General features: G+C 42.4%; 1 protein-coding gene across 1 annotated transcript; it reads left to right on the top strand.

Moving 5' to 3' along the window:
* The first annotated feature begins 6,752 nt into the window (after positions 1-6,752).
* Positions 6,753-10,575, top strand: t2ag (Transcription initiation factor IIA subunit 2). The gene is given in 4 exon segments (NM_001141542.1): positions 6,753-6,955; positions 9,203-9,307; positions 9,921-10,047; positions 10,254-10,575. Coding segments are annotated over 4 exon segments (327 nt in total). The 5' UTR covers positions 6,753-6,883; the 3' UTR covers positions 10,277-10,575.
* Positions 10,576-13,956: the final 3,381 nt, after the last annotated feature.

The following is a 13,956-nucleotide window of genomic DNA, read 5'->3' as shown; positions in this document are numbered from 1 at the left end:
GGACAGGGACAGGGACAGGGTTAGGGACAGGGACAGGGACAGGGACAGGGACAGGGTTAGGGACAGGGACAGGGACAGGGTTAGGGACAGGGACAGGGTTAGGGACAGGGTTAGGGACAGGGTTAGGGACAGGGACAGGGACAGAGCCAATACAGTGGCTGTTAATATCTATGAAACATAAAGTGAATCGTAATCACCCACTACTATCATGTCACTAAGTGATGCCGTTATAGAGCCACCAATCAGGCCACTAGCAACTATTCTGTTGCCTGAGAATGTGCTAGAAAATGTACAATGACTCAAAATATGGAAGCATTTGTAAGCATTACAAAGTGCATACTGTTTATTGGATTTTACAAAATAACTTTGTTGTAAAAGTAGGACAATTACACATTGACTGAATACGGGTTAAATTCAGAGGTCTTGCAAGTTATTCTTCAAAAGTATCGTTTTTTGGACACCAAAACATCTTATTAAGGTCAAAGAAAACAAGAGCCAGAGCAAACCCAGGACATTATCCTTCTACTGAACTGATTACTGGCTGTAATCCAAACTACCCTGTCTGCATCCCAAATGGAACTCTATGGGCCCTGGTCAAAAGTAGTGCACTATATAGGGAATAGGATGCTATTTGTGGACGTAGAAACCGAGTAGAAAACTAATAGGATTAATTTCCTAACCCTGCTGCCTACTGGAACACAGACCTTGTGAGTCGTCCTAACGACTGGCATATTGAAAACAAACTGTTCTGACAGCAGAGTTCAAATTAGACTAATGGTTAGTGTGGGCAGTAAAAAGGGCACAAATGGCACCCTATTCCCTATTTAGTGCACTACTTTTGACCAGGGTCCATAGGGCTCTGGTCTAATATAGTGCACAAAAAAAAAAAGGAAGTAGGGTAGCATTTGTGACGCTGCATGGTTCTGTACTGTAAAAACACCGCAAAACATTTTGTACGCCACGCAATTTGAAGTGCACTTTTTTTTTTTTGTGGCACGTCATTATTTATCGTGCTGTTTTCTAATGTTTCCCTCATTAGTTCCCCGTTAATATTTCATCAGCTGTTAAATATTAATTTAGCCAAACATCACACCACATTGGAACACGATCTGCTTTTCTTTCTGTCGTCTCTCTCATCCTCCTTTTAGCCTGTGTGATCATTAATAATGATATCTATACACCCTTAATCCACATTACTTCAATAGGACCCGTTAAAAGAACCAGACAAAACCAGTTATTTACCAAATTGGCTCCACGCATTTTCACAATCTTTAAGTTAAAACGTGGTGTTATATTGTTCATTTCATGTTTGCAACTTCCACTGCAGTACATCCCTGTTAAACTGTAGAGTCCATCCAATCCCCAGCATGTACCAACTTCCACTGCAGTACATCCCTGTTAAACTGTCATGTGATGCCGGGGCGGCAGGTAGCCTAGTGGTTAGAGCGTTGGGCTAGTAATCGAAAGGTTGCAAGTTCAAATCCCCGAGTTAACAAGGTACAAAGCCATCGTTCTGCCCCTGGACAAGGCAGTTAACCCACTGTTCCTAGGCTGTCATTGAACATAAGAATTTGTTCTTAACTGACTTGCCTAGTTAAAAAAAAGAGGAAAAAAAATGATATAGATGTACTATTGTAAAGTGGTTGTTCCACTGGATATCATAAGGTGAATGCACCAATTTGTAAGTCGCTCTGGATAAGAGCGTCTGCTAAATGACGTAAATGTAAATCATCTAATGAAGTTTGATTTTCTTAAACTGGGGAAGCTGATCCTCTCTGCAATTTAGCAAATATTTCATTTTGTCGATGAGTATTTGCCAAAGTACATTTTTCTTACTTCAAAAAGGTAACATTTGCTGAATTAGTGGAGGCCTGCCAACAGAAGCGAAGGCAAACACAACAGAGTCACAAAATGTTGGACATGTACTGTAATTTCGAGAGGATTATTTCTTATTTAACAAAGCTCTCTGATCTTAATGAGTCAACAGTAATGTGCTAATTAGCAGCATTACTGAAAGTAGACAGCAGTATCGCATTATAAAACAGCATCAGAAGGATACAGGGACTTCTCTAGTTGTCTCATTGAGACAGTGAATAAATATCCAATCACATAGTACAGCCTTCCTTTGTATGACTCTCCAAAGAATGTGGCTACAAGTCAGAGGGTACTGTGGCTACAAGTCAGAGGGTACTGTGGCTACAAGTCAGAGGGTACTGTGACTACAAGTCAGAGGGTACTGTGGCTACAAGTCAGAGGGTACTGTGGCTACAAGTCAGAGGGTACTGTGGCTACAAGTCAGAGGGTACTGTGGCTACAAGTCAGAGGGTACTGTGGCTACAAGTCAGAGGGTACTGTGGCTACAAGTCAGAGGGTACTGTGGCTACAAGTCAGAGGGTACTGTGGCTACAAGTCAGAGGGTACTGTGACTACAAGTCAGAGGGTACTGTGGCTACAAGTCAGAGGGTACTGTGACTACAAGTCAGAGGGTACTGTGACTACAAGTCAGAGGGTACTGTGGCTACAAGTCAGAGGGTACTGTGACTACAAGTCAGAGGGTACTGTGGCTACAAGTCAGAGGGTACTGTGGCTACAAGTCAGAGGGTACTGTGACTACAAGTCAGAGGGTACTGTGACTACAAGTCAGAGGGTACTGTGACTACAAGTCAGAGGGTACTGTGGCTACAAGTCAGAGGGTACTGTGACTACAAGTCAGAGGGTACTGTGACTACAAGTCAGAGGGTACTGTGACTACAAGTCAGAGGGTACTGTGGCTACAAGTCAGAGGGTACTGTGGCTACAAGTCAGAGGGTACTGTGGCTACAAGTCAGAGGGTACTGTGACTACAAGTCAGAGGGTACTGTGGCTACAAGTCAGAGGGTACTGTGGCTACAAGTCAGAGGGTACTGTGGCTACAAGTCAGAGGGTACTGTGGCTACAAGTCAGAGGGTACTGTGACTACAAGTCAGAGGGTACTGTGACTACAAGTCAGAGGGTACTGTGGCTACAAGTCAGAGGGTACTGTGGCTACAAGTCAGAGGGTACTGTGGCTACAAGTCAGAGGGTACTGTGGCTACAAGTCAGAGGGTACTGTGGCTACAAGTCAGAGGGTACTGTGACTACAAGTCAGAGGGTACTGTGGCTACAAGTCAGAGGGTACTGTGGCTACAAGTCAGAGGGTACTGTGGCTACAAGTCAGAGGGTACTGTGGCTACAAGTCAGAGGGTACTGTGGCTACAAGTCAGAGGGTACTGTGACTACAAGTCAGAGGGTACTGTGGCTACAAGTCAGAGGGTACTGTGGCTACAAGTCAGAGGGTACTGTGGCTACAAGACAGAGACCACTGTGACTACAAGACAGAGGTTACTGTGGCTACAAGACTGAGACCACTGTGACTACAAGACAGAGGCCACTGTGGCTACAAGACAGAGGCTACAAGACAGAGGCTACTGTGACTACAAGTCAGAGGCCACTGTGGCTACAAGTCAGAGGGCACTGTGACTACAAGACAGAGGTTTCAAGACAGAGACCACTGTGACTACAAGACAGAGGCTTCAAGACAGAGGCCACTGTGACTACAAGTCAGAGGGCACTGTGACTACAAGACAGAGGTTTCAAGACAGAGACCACTGTGACTACAAGACAGAGGCTTCAAGACAGAGGCCACTGTGACTACAAGTCAGAGGCTACTGTGACTACAAGTCAGAGGCCACTGTGACTACAAGACAGAGCCCACTGTGGCTACAAGTCAGAGGCTACTGTGACTACAAGTCAGAGGCTACTGTGACTACAAGTCAGAGGCCACTGTGACTACAAGACAGAGGCCACTGTGACTACAAGTCAGAGGCTACTGTGACTACAAGTCAGAGGCCACTGTGACTACAAGACAGAGGCCACTGTGGCTACAAGGATACAGATGTGGGGTCTTCATTTGAGCCAGTTTGCTACAGCAGGAAAATAATCCTGCAGCAACAGGAAATGTGAATTATTAGGTGGATTATAATTAATGGACATTTTCGTAGCGGTTGATACATTTATCGTAACGGAAAATCAAGTCTGAAATTCCAAATTGGAAATTACAAACTTCAGAAGCCTTTTAGACCTCAAATACACTACACGTTTTAAATGTAAAGTTCTCCTGCAACAGGGTGATCAAATTAAGCACCTACATCTGTACTGTGTCTATAATACAGTAGCTACTGTATGTCCGTGAGAGGGACGCCATGTCTGTATGATTAACACCTCTGGTAGGAAAAACATTCTCTGTGAACCTGCAGTGTGCTTTCCTTTATCTGCAACTGATTGAATGAGATCTAATGTGTGTGTGTGTGTGTTCTACCGGTCAGTAAGTAACAGAGGGGTGCCAGTGGGACTGTTGTGGAGATTGAGCTACAAAGTAAAAAGTCACGTGTCGAAAAGAAAAGCGTTAAACAAAAGCGAAAAGACTTAAATGTTGAGCTGAGCTGTGATGTTGTGATGGAAACACTTTGGAGTACACACACACACACACACACACACACACACACACACACACACACACACACACACACACACACACACACACACACACACACACACACACACACACACACACACGTAGATAAGCCATATCTGCTGCTGTGTGCTTGTTTTGTGATTGGTTATGTAATTCAGTTTGACACAGTAATTAAATGAAGGAAGTAGTACCCATTTCCTTCCTGTTTTCTCTATTGATCATCATCTACTGCTCTGCACCACGCCTCATTAACATACCACTGTAAACCCCTCCTCCTCCATTAACACATACCACTGTAAACCCCGCCTCCTCCATTAACATACCACTGTAAACCCCGCCTCCTCCATTAACACATACCACTGTAAACCCCTCCTCCTCCATTAACATACCACTGTAAACCCCGCCTCCTCCATTAACACATACCACTGTAAACCCCACCTCCTCCATTAACATACCACTGTAAACCCCTCCTCCCCCATTAACATACCACTGTAAACCCCGCCTCCTCCATTAACACGTACCACTGTAAACCCCTCCTCCACCATTAACATACCACTGTAAACCCCTCCTCCCTCATTAACATACCACTGTAAACCCCTCCTCCCCCATTAACATACCACTGTAAACTCCGCCTCCTCCATTAACATACCACTGTAAAGCCCTCCTCCTCCATTAACATACCACTGTAAACCCCTCCTCCCTCATTAACATACCACTGTAAACCCCTCCTCCACCATTAACATACCACTGTAAACCCGCCTCCTCTATTAACACATACCACTGTAAACCCCGCCTCCCCCATTAACATACCACTGTAAACCCCTCCTCCCCTATTAACATACCACTGTAAACACCGCCTCCTTCATTAACACATACCACTGTAAACCCCGCCTCCGCCATTAACATACCACTGTAAACCCCGCCTCCCCCATTAACATACCACTTTAAACCTCACCTCCTCTATTAACATACCACTGTAAACCCCGCCTCCCCCATTAACATACCACTGTAAACCCCGCCTCCCCCATTAACATACCAATGTAAACCCCTCCTCCTCCATTAACACATACCACTGTAAACTCCGCCTCCTTCATTAACACATACCACTGTAAACCCCTCCTCCACCATTAACATACCACTGTAAACCCCTCCTCCTCTATTAACATACCACTGTAAGGACATATAAATAAGTTAATTGAACTCAATTAGTTTTATTCTGGGGGAAACTGAATAGATAGATACATAGATCAATGTTAATAGTTTTGGTTTATGTTGAGCCCACCAGTCCCCGACTTTGTCCAAATAATTGCATTACCTGCTCTGACATATTTACAATGTAATTTCCTTTTATTTATATTCTCTGTATTTTTTAAAAAAAGAAGAAAGAAATGTTTAAAAAAGGTTGCATTTCAAATCCGCTCCTTCAATAGATATATTACCAAAACAACCATGTATAATGCTGAAATGAAGTTGACAAAATCTCCTCTTGCTCTAACCATGATTTATCTGGTGTTTTGTATATATAAATGCTTATTCAAGCATCTGTGGGCAGATGCATTTATCCTACTCTGGCATCTCTAACGAATAACTCTGTTCTGTTAGCATTAGCCTTGACACTGTCTCTTCCAGTGTGATAAAAAAAAAAGTGATCAACAATGTTGAGTGTTTTTTTTTTTCGTATCACAAAGCTGAGAGACTGCTCTTTACTGATTAATGTAAGAGATTACTGTGGAAGTCTTATCGTGGGGGGGAAACATATGAATGGTGGATTTGGGAGTTAACATCATTAGTCTTTATAAACAGTATTGTTGATAATACATCATTTTCAAAAGTACTTAAATATCTAAGTATTCACAAAAAAAAAGTACTTTACAGTTTATATTCCTTTTCATAACATGCTTGTTTGTTGCTTTTGAAATTGTACTCAACTGATGGAATCCCAAAAAGTATTTAATTAAGATGATAATTGTATAATTGTTGAAAAAATATATTTACTATTTTTTTGTTAATTAATATTGCATTGACACAAACCTTTTGTCAGTCAATAAAAACATGATACACAATCAATAGTGTGTCTTCCGTCTCTTATCCACAGATAACAGTACCCTTGCAGACTTTTCTTTCTACAGTACAGATACAGTTCTAGTGAATCACCCTGTTCTTTTGTCATCTGCTACCATCTAGCGGTTCTTACCGGTATAAACGCTTTCTGAATGTTCTGGTGGGGAATATACGATACGTAATATTGTGTTTGTCCTCCGCGGTGTTCCGTAGTCGGGAGCTCACAGGTCGGTTTCTAAAAACACAGCGTACTGTTGGTTAAATTCCGCTAGTAAATCGTACTTTGGTAGTGAATTGTGCACAATCTTACTAGTAAATTCATTTATTACAATGGCATACCAGCTCTACAGAAATACGACGCTAGGAAACAGTCTGCAAGAGAGCCTTGACGAGCTAATTCAGGTAAACTGCAGCTATGCTAGCTAGATAATTAGCTAACGTTATCTAGTTGCACTTTGTTTGGGATAACAAGTTAAGTTAGCTAATTATGAAGCCACATTATCCATCGTTAACACCTTTCAGATATTGAAGTTATCTTTCACGAGAAAAAGCTGGTTAGTTAACTAGTTGCCTTCTCGTCTTCTACATAGCTAGCTAACTAGTTAGCCACGCTAACAAGAAGCATCTCCATAAATGGCTGCAGTGACGTATGATTTGAACGAAGAAGCTAGCAAACTAAAATATTAGTTCGAGAAAGCTAATTTACAGGCTCAGTTTTGATCGGTGAAAAACAGCCAGCTTAATTTAGCCAAAGTCAGTAGTGATGAGTAACGTTATTTGGATTCACTACATTTTCATTGCTAGTTCTCTGATAGCTAGTAACTGGCTCATTAGTTAGCTAATATCCGCGTATGCGCGACTAGGTAAAGCTGCTGGTGGTGCATTAGCTCAGTAAATTCACGATTTCTGGTTCAAGCTTCACTCCAGCTCTTCTCAATCACTAGCTACTATACTTTACCAGCTACTGTTAGCTACTCATCTGAAAACAGTAGCTAGGTATATACACTGCTCAAAAAAATAAAGGGAACACTTAAACAACACAATGTAACTCCAAGTCAATCACACTTCTGTGAAATCAAACTGTCCACTTAGGAAGCAACACTGATTGACAATAAATGTCACATGCTGTTGTGCAAATGGAATAGACAACAGGTGGAAATTATAGGCAATTAGCAAGACACCCCCAATAAAGGAGTGGTTCTGCAGGTGGAGACCACAGACCACTTCTCAGTTCCTATGCTTCCTGGCTGATGTTTTGGTCACTTTTGAATGCTGGCGGTGCTTTCACTCTAGTGGTAGCATGAGACGGAGTCTACAACCCACACAAGTGGCTCAGGTAGTGCAGCTCATCCAGGATGGCACATCAATGCGAGCTGTGGAAAGAAGGTTTGCTGTGTCTGTCAGCGTAGTGTCCAGAGCATGGAGGCGCTACCAGGAGACAGGCCAGTACATCAGGAGATGTGGAGGAGGCCGTAGGAGGGCAACAACCCAGCAGCAGGACCGCTACCTCCGCCTTTGTGCAAGGAGGAGCAGGAGGAGCACTGCCAGAGCCCTGCAAAATGACCTCCAGCAGGCCACAAATGTGCATGTGTCTGCTCAAACGGTCAGAAACAGACTCCATGAGGGTGGTATGAGGGCCCGACGTCCACAGGTGGGGGTTGTGCTTACAGCCCAACACCGTGCAGGACGTTTGGCATTTGCCAAAGAACACCAAGATTGGCAAATTCGCCACTGGCGCCCTGTGCTCTTCACAGATGAAAGCAGGTTCACACTGAGCACATGTGACAGACGTGACAGAGTCTGGAGACGCCGTGGAGAACGTTCTGATGCCTGCAACATCCTCCAGCATGACCGGTTTGGCGGTGGGTCAGTCATGGTGTGGGGTGGCATTTCTTTGGGGGGGCTGCACAGCCCTCCATGTGCTCGCCAGAGGTAGCCTGACTGCCATTAGGTACCGAGATGAGATCCTCAGACCCCTTGTGAGACCATATGCTGGTGCGGTTGGCCCTGGGTTCCTCCTAATGCAAGACAATGCTAGACCTCATGTGGCTGGAGTGTGTCAGCAGTTCCTGCAAGAGGAAGGCATTGATGCTATGGACTGGCCCGCCTGTTCCCCAGACCTGAATCCAATTGAGCACATCTGGGACATCATGTCTCGCTCCATCCACCAACGCCACATTGCACCACAGACTGTCCAGGAGTTGGCGGATGCTTTAGGCCAGGTCTGGGACGAGATCCCTCAGGAGACCATCCGCCACCTCATCAGGAGCATGCCCAGGCATTGTAGGGAGATCATACAGGCACGTGGAGGCCACACACACTACTGAGCCTCATTTTGACTTGTTTTAAGGACATTACATCAAAGTTGGATCAACCTGTAGTGTGGTTTTCCACTTTAATTTTGAGTGTGACTCCAAATCCAGACCTCCATGTGTTGATAAATTGGATTTCCATTGATTATTTTTGTGATTTTGTTGTCAGCACATTCAACTATGTAAAGAAAAAAAGTATTTAATAAGATTATTTATTTCATTCAGATATAGGATGTGTTGTTTAAGTGTTCCCTTTATTTTTTGGAGCAGTATATTTCTTACAATGTTAACTTGAGTCATGATGAAATGAAAAACGGTTGTCTATCTATTTTCCTAGACCCAACAGATCACGCCGCAGTTGGCGCTTCAAGTTCTCCTCCAGTTTGACAAAGCCATCAACACAGCGCTGGCCAACCGGGTTCGCAACAGGGTCAACTTTAAGGTGAGGACTGGCTTGTGTTCACTAGGAAGCAAACGATACGAGGAAGAGACAGACCTGAATCTCTCGAATAGAAACTCTTGTTTTCATGGGCAAAACACAACTGTTTGGACTAATTATTACTCCCCTGTTTGCGCCTACCTTAAAAAAAGGGACAAATACGGGTGCGAGGACAGATGCAGGCTTTCTCTCTAGCCAAAGCAACATCACAGCTGATTCAACAAAGACTGTATTGAAGGTTATGGTTAAATCAAATCAGTTTATTCATCACATACACAGCTTACAACTGGTATAAAAGGTGCAGCCTAATGCTTACTTGCAAGCTCCCTCAACAGTGCAGTACAATATCAATATAATCAAAGTCAAATAATAAGTAGTAGAAGAATGTAATATAATTGATATGTACAGAATTGGTTAGTTGAAACAGATGACTGTTTTTGGCTGGAGCAAAAGCCTTCACCCACACGTAAGCCTTGCAGATAAGCTTTCCCATCCCTGGTTGAAAATGAGCTGAAATCATAGCTGTACGTTTGTTTTATTAATACATCATTTGGTTAAAAATGCCATTCTGCTTTGTACAGCTTTTTAATGTGTTGTGACATTCTCTCGCCTCTAGGGGTCACTAAACACCTATAGATTCTGTGATAACGTGTGGACCTTCGTTCTGAATGATGTGGAGTTCAGGGAGGTGACAGATCTGGTCAAGGTGGACAAAGTCAAGATAGTCGCCTGCGATGGGAAAAGTAGGTTCACTTGGTTTTTTTTTTCTCAGGCCATTTTCTCTTCATTAGAACTAGATCGCACACTTCTCTTCCAAGTATGAGACAAAGTGAATGACTATTTCTCACACAGTAGTTTGATTTTGATTTAGACCACCCATTTGCAGATTCTCATTGAAATGCACAACTTATTACCAGACTTACCTGAGCAGCTTCTTTTCTCTTATCAGACACTGGTAACGCTGCAGAGTGAACGAAGTCCATGGCATCAGCTGAGACGTTACTGATGAAGAGGAGGGTGGAGAGAGACCACCCCATATCACAGACAGGACTGTATATATATAATTTATTACAGTAATGGCTGTAAAGAAGATACACTTAAACCCTTGTGTGTGTATATACCACCATCTGAATCAATGGGAGTGAATGGACCAGTCAAAGCCTTGGATATTGCTTGCATGACTTTTTTTTTAAATACATTTGTTTCTTAGAACTGCCTTTTCAGTTTAGTTACTGTTGTTGAGCTTGTTAACCTTTAATAAACTTTTATTTAAAATATGGAGACTTATTATTTCTGGGGGAGAAACTGCATTTGAAACAAATGTCACGTCACTGTGTTTTTTTCATTGTTTTTTTTTTTACAGTATATCTTCCTTACTCATCCGCAACAGAGTGATCTTGGATCCTCTGCTCCTAAAACACACGTGACCGTCCTCTTGACAACGACTTGCTCTGTAAAGGCTCTGCTTCAACTGCAATGGCTGGTATTGGACTTGTATCGCTATCCACTGTCTGTGTTCTTTGGATAGAAGCTTATCCAATTGTATTGGTCGCGTACACATTTAGCAGATGTTGTTGTTGTGGGTGTAGCGAAATGCTTGTGTTTCTAGCTCCCAAACAGTGCAGTAATATCTAACGATACACACTAATCTAAAAGGGAAAAGAATGGAATTAAGAAAAGTATAAATATTATGACGAGCAATGTTGGAGTCCGTAGTATAAATATGTATGTGTGATGATGTATTGACAGTGTGGATATAGTATATCTGTAGGATAGAAGAGTATATAGCAATAGATGCATAGGAAGGCCTTGACTAGAACACAGTATATACATATGAAAGAAGTTCTACGGGGGCGATAGTCCTTTAGTTCAGTTATATAGAATGGGTTGTACAAAGGTATTTCTGTCACAATACTGCTGTGGTGGTTAGTCCCACACTATATATGCTTTAGCCACCACTTCTATCATTGTCATACCATGTCTTCCTATACATTATACAGCCAGGCTAGTGGCTGGTTGTTTGTTTCTCTCACCACTCAGCCAGGCCAAGGTACCAACTCACCCCCCCCCCCCCCCCCCCACCTCAGATTCCCTCTGGCAGACCAGCTGTGACCCAAATCACTAGGAGAGGAAGAGAAGGAGCGAGAGGAAGAGAAGGATCGGGAGAAAGATGACTGCCCAGATGAGAAGACTGATAAGGAGTCAGTTTAGAGTTGTGTTTCCCACTCCAATGTACTGTTGTGTGGTAATGACATTATACAGCTGAATATCACATGACAGGAAGAGAGGCTTGACTGAATGAGAAGGAACGAATGGCATTATAAAGCTGAAATATCACATGACAGGAAGAGAGGCTTGACTGAATGAGTAGGAGCGAATGGCATTATAAAGCTGAAATATCACATGACAGGAAGAGAGGCTTGACTGAATGAATAGGAGCGAATGGCATTATAAAGCTGAATATCACATGACAGGAAGAGAGGCTTGACTGAATGAATAGGAGCGAATGGCATTATAAAGCTGAAATATCACATGACAGGAAGAGAGGCTTGACTGAATGAGTAGGAGCGAATGGCATTATAAAGCTGAATATCACATGACAGGAAGAGAGGCTTGACTGAATGAGTAGGAGCGAATGGCATTATAAAGCTGAATATCACATGACAGGAAGAGAGGCTTGACTGAATGAGTAGGAGCGAATGGCATTATAAAGCTGAATATCACATGACAGGAAGAGAGGCTTGACTGAATGAATAGGAGCAAAAAGAGACTGCTCATATGAAGTTTCAGATGGCCGAGTTAGTAGTCTATTGACTATATGAATATTATTATTGCTATTTTCATGTCATCCAACAAATGTAATTGTATCCGGTGTTATGGTCATATTACATGAAAATAGAGCTCTTTGGCCAAGGTTTGGTGTTGAAAGAAAGATGTGATAAGCAGAAAATAATCCCATACCTACTGTAAAAAATATGGTGGTGGATATTTTATGTTTTGCTTCCACTGGTGCTGGGGCCCTTGTTAGGGTCAACGTTATCACGAACTCTACCCAGTACCGGAACATTTTAACCAAAAACCTGTTTTCCTTCTACCAGCGAGTGGATCTTCCAGCAAGATAATAGCACACATGAAATTTCACAAAGAAATTGACGACTAAATCAACATTTTGCAATGGTCATCTCAGCCTCACGGAGCCCCATTGAAGAAGACAGTCCATAATTGTCCCCATTGAAGAAGACAGTCCATAATTGTCCCCATTGAAGAAGACAGTCCATAATTGTCCCCATTGAAGAAGAAAGTCCATAATTGTCCCCATTGAAGAAGACAGTCCATAATTGTCCCCATTGAAGAAGACAGTCCATAATTGTCCCCATTGAAGAAGACAGTCCATAATTGTCCCCATTGAAGAAGACAGTCCATAATTGTCCCCATTGAAGAAGACAGTCCATAATTGTCCCCATTGAAGAAGACAGTCCATAATTGTCCCCATTGAAGAAGACAGTCCATAATTGTCCCCATTGAAGAAGACAGTCCATAATTGTCCCCATTGAAGAAGACAGTCCATAATTGTCCCCATTGAAGAAGACAGTCCATAATTGTCCCCATTGAAGAAGAAAGTCCATAATTGTCCCCATTGAAGAAGACAGTCCATAATTGTCCCCATTGAAGAAGACAGTCCATAATTGTCCCCATTGAAGAAGACAGTCCATAATTGTCCCCATTGAAGAAGACAGTCCATAATTGTCCCCATTGAAGAAGAAAGTCCATAATTGTCCCCATTGAAGAAGAAAGTCCATAATTGTCCCCATTGAAGAAGACAGTCCATAATTGTCCCCATTGAAGAAGACAGTCCATAATTGTCCCCATTGAAGAAGACAGTCCATAATTGTCCCCATTGAAGAAGACAGTCCATAATTGTCCCCATTGAAGAAGACAGTCCATAAGCTCAGACAAAGGATATCAAGGATCTGGACAGATTCTGTATGGAGGAATGATCTAACATCCCTCCTAATGTGTTCTAGAATCTCATTAAACACCTGGAAGGATTCTGTATGGAGGAATGATCTAACATCCCTCCCAATGTGTTCTAGAATCTCATTAAACACCTGGAAGGATTCTGTATGGAGGAATGATCTAACATCCCTCCTAATGTGTTCTAGAATCTCATCAAACACCTGGAAGGATTCTGTATGGAGGAATGATCTAACATCCCTCCCAATGTGTTCAGAATCTCATCAAACACCTGGAAGGATTCTGTATGGAGGAATGATCTAACATCCCTCCTAATGTGTTCAGAATCTCATCAAACACCTGGAAGGATTCTGTATGGAGGAATGGTCTAAGATTCCTCCCAAAGTTTTCTCCAATCTCATTAACGATTTTTAGAAAAAGACTCGGTTATCATCGCGAGGTATTGAAAACAGGGCTGCCAATAATTTTGACCTCTATTTTTTTCAGAGAGAGAAACGTATTACTTGTTAAACAAAAATATCTTTCTCTGTGTTAGTATAAAATAATATAATTTCCCAATTTTTAGAGCATACAATAAAGCTTTTTTTGCTCATCTTTATCAATGGGGCCAATCATTTTGGACCTGACTAGGCTATATACACTGAGTTTACAAAACATTAGGAACACCTTCCTAATAT

The sequence above is a fragment of the Salmo salar genome, chromosome 26 (assembly GCF_965601325.2).
Source record: "Salmo salar chromosome 26, fSalSal1, whole genome shotgun sequence".
Taxonomy (NCBI): domain Eukaryota; kingdom Metazoa; phylum Chordata; class Actinopteri; order Salmoniformes; family Salmonidae; genus Salmo; species Salmo salar.
This window is presented reverse-complemented; position numbering and strand designations above follow the sequence as displayed.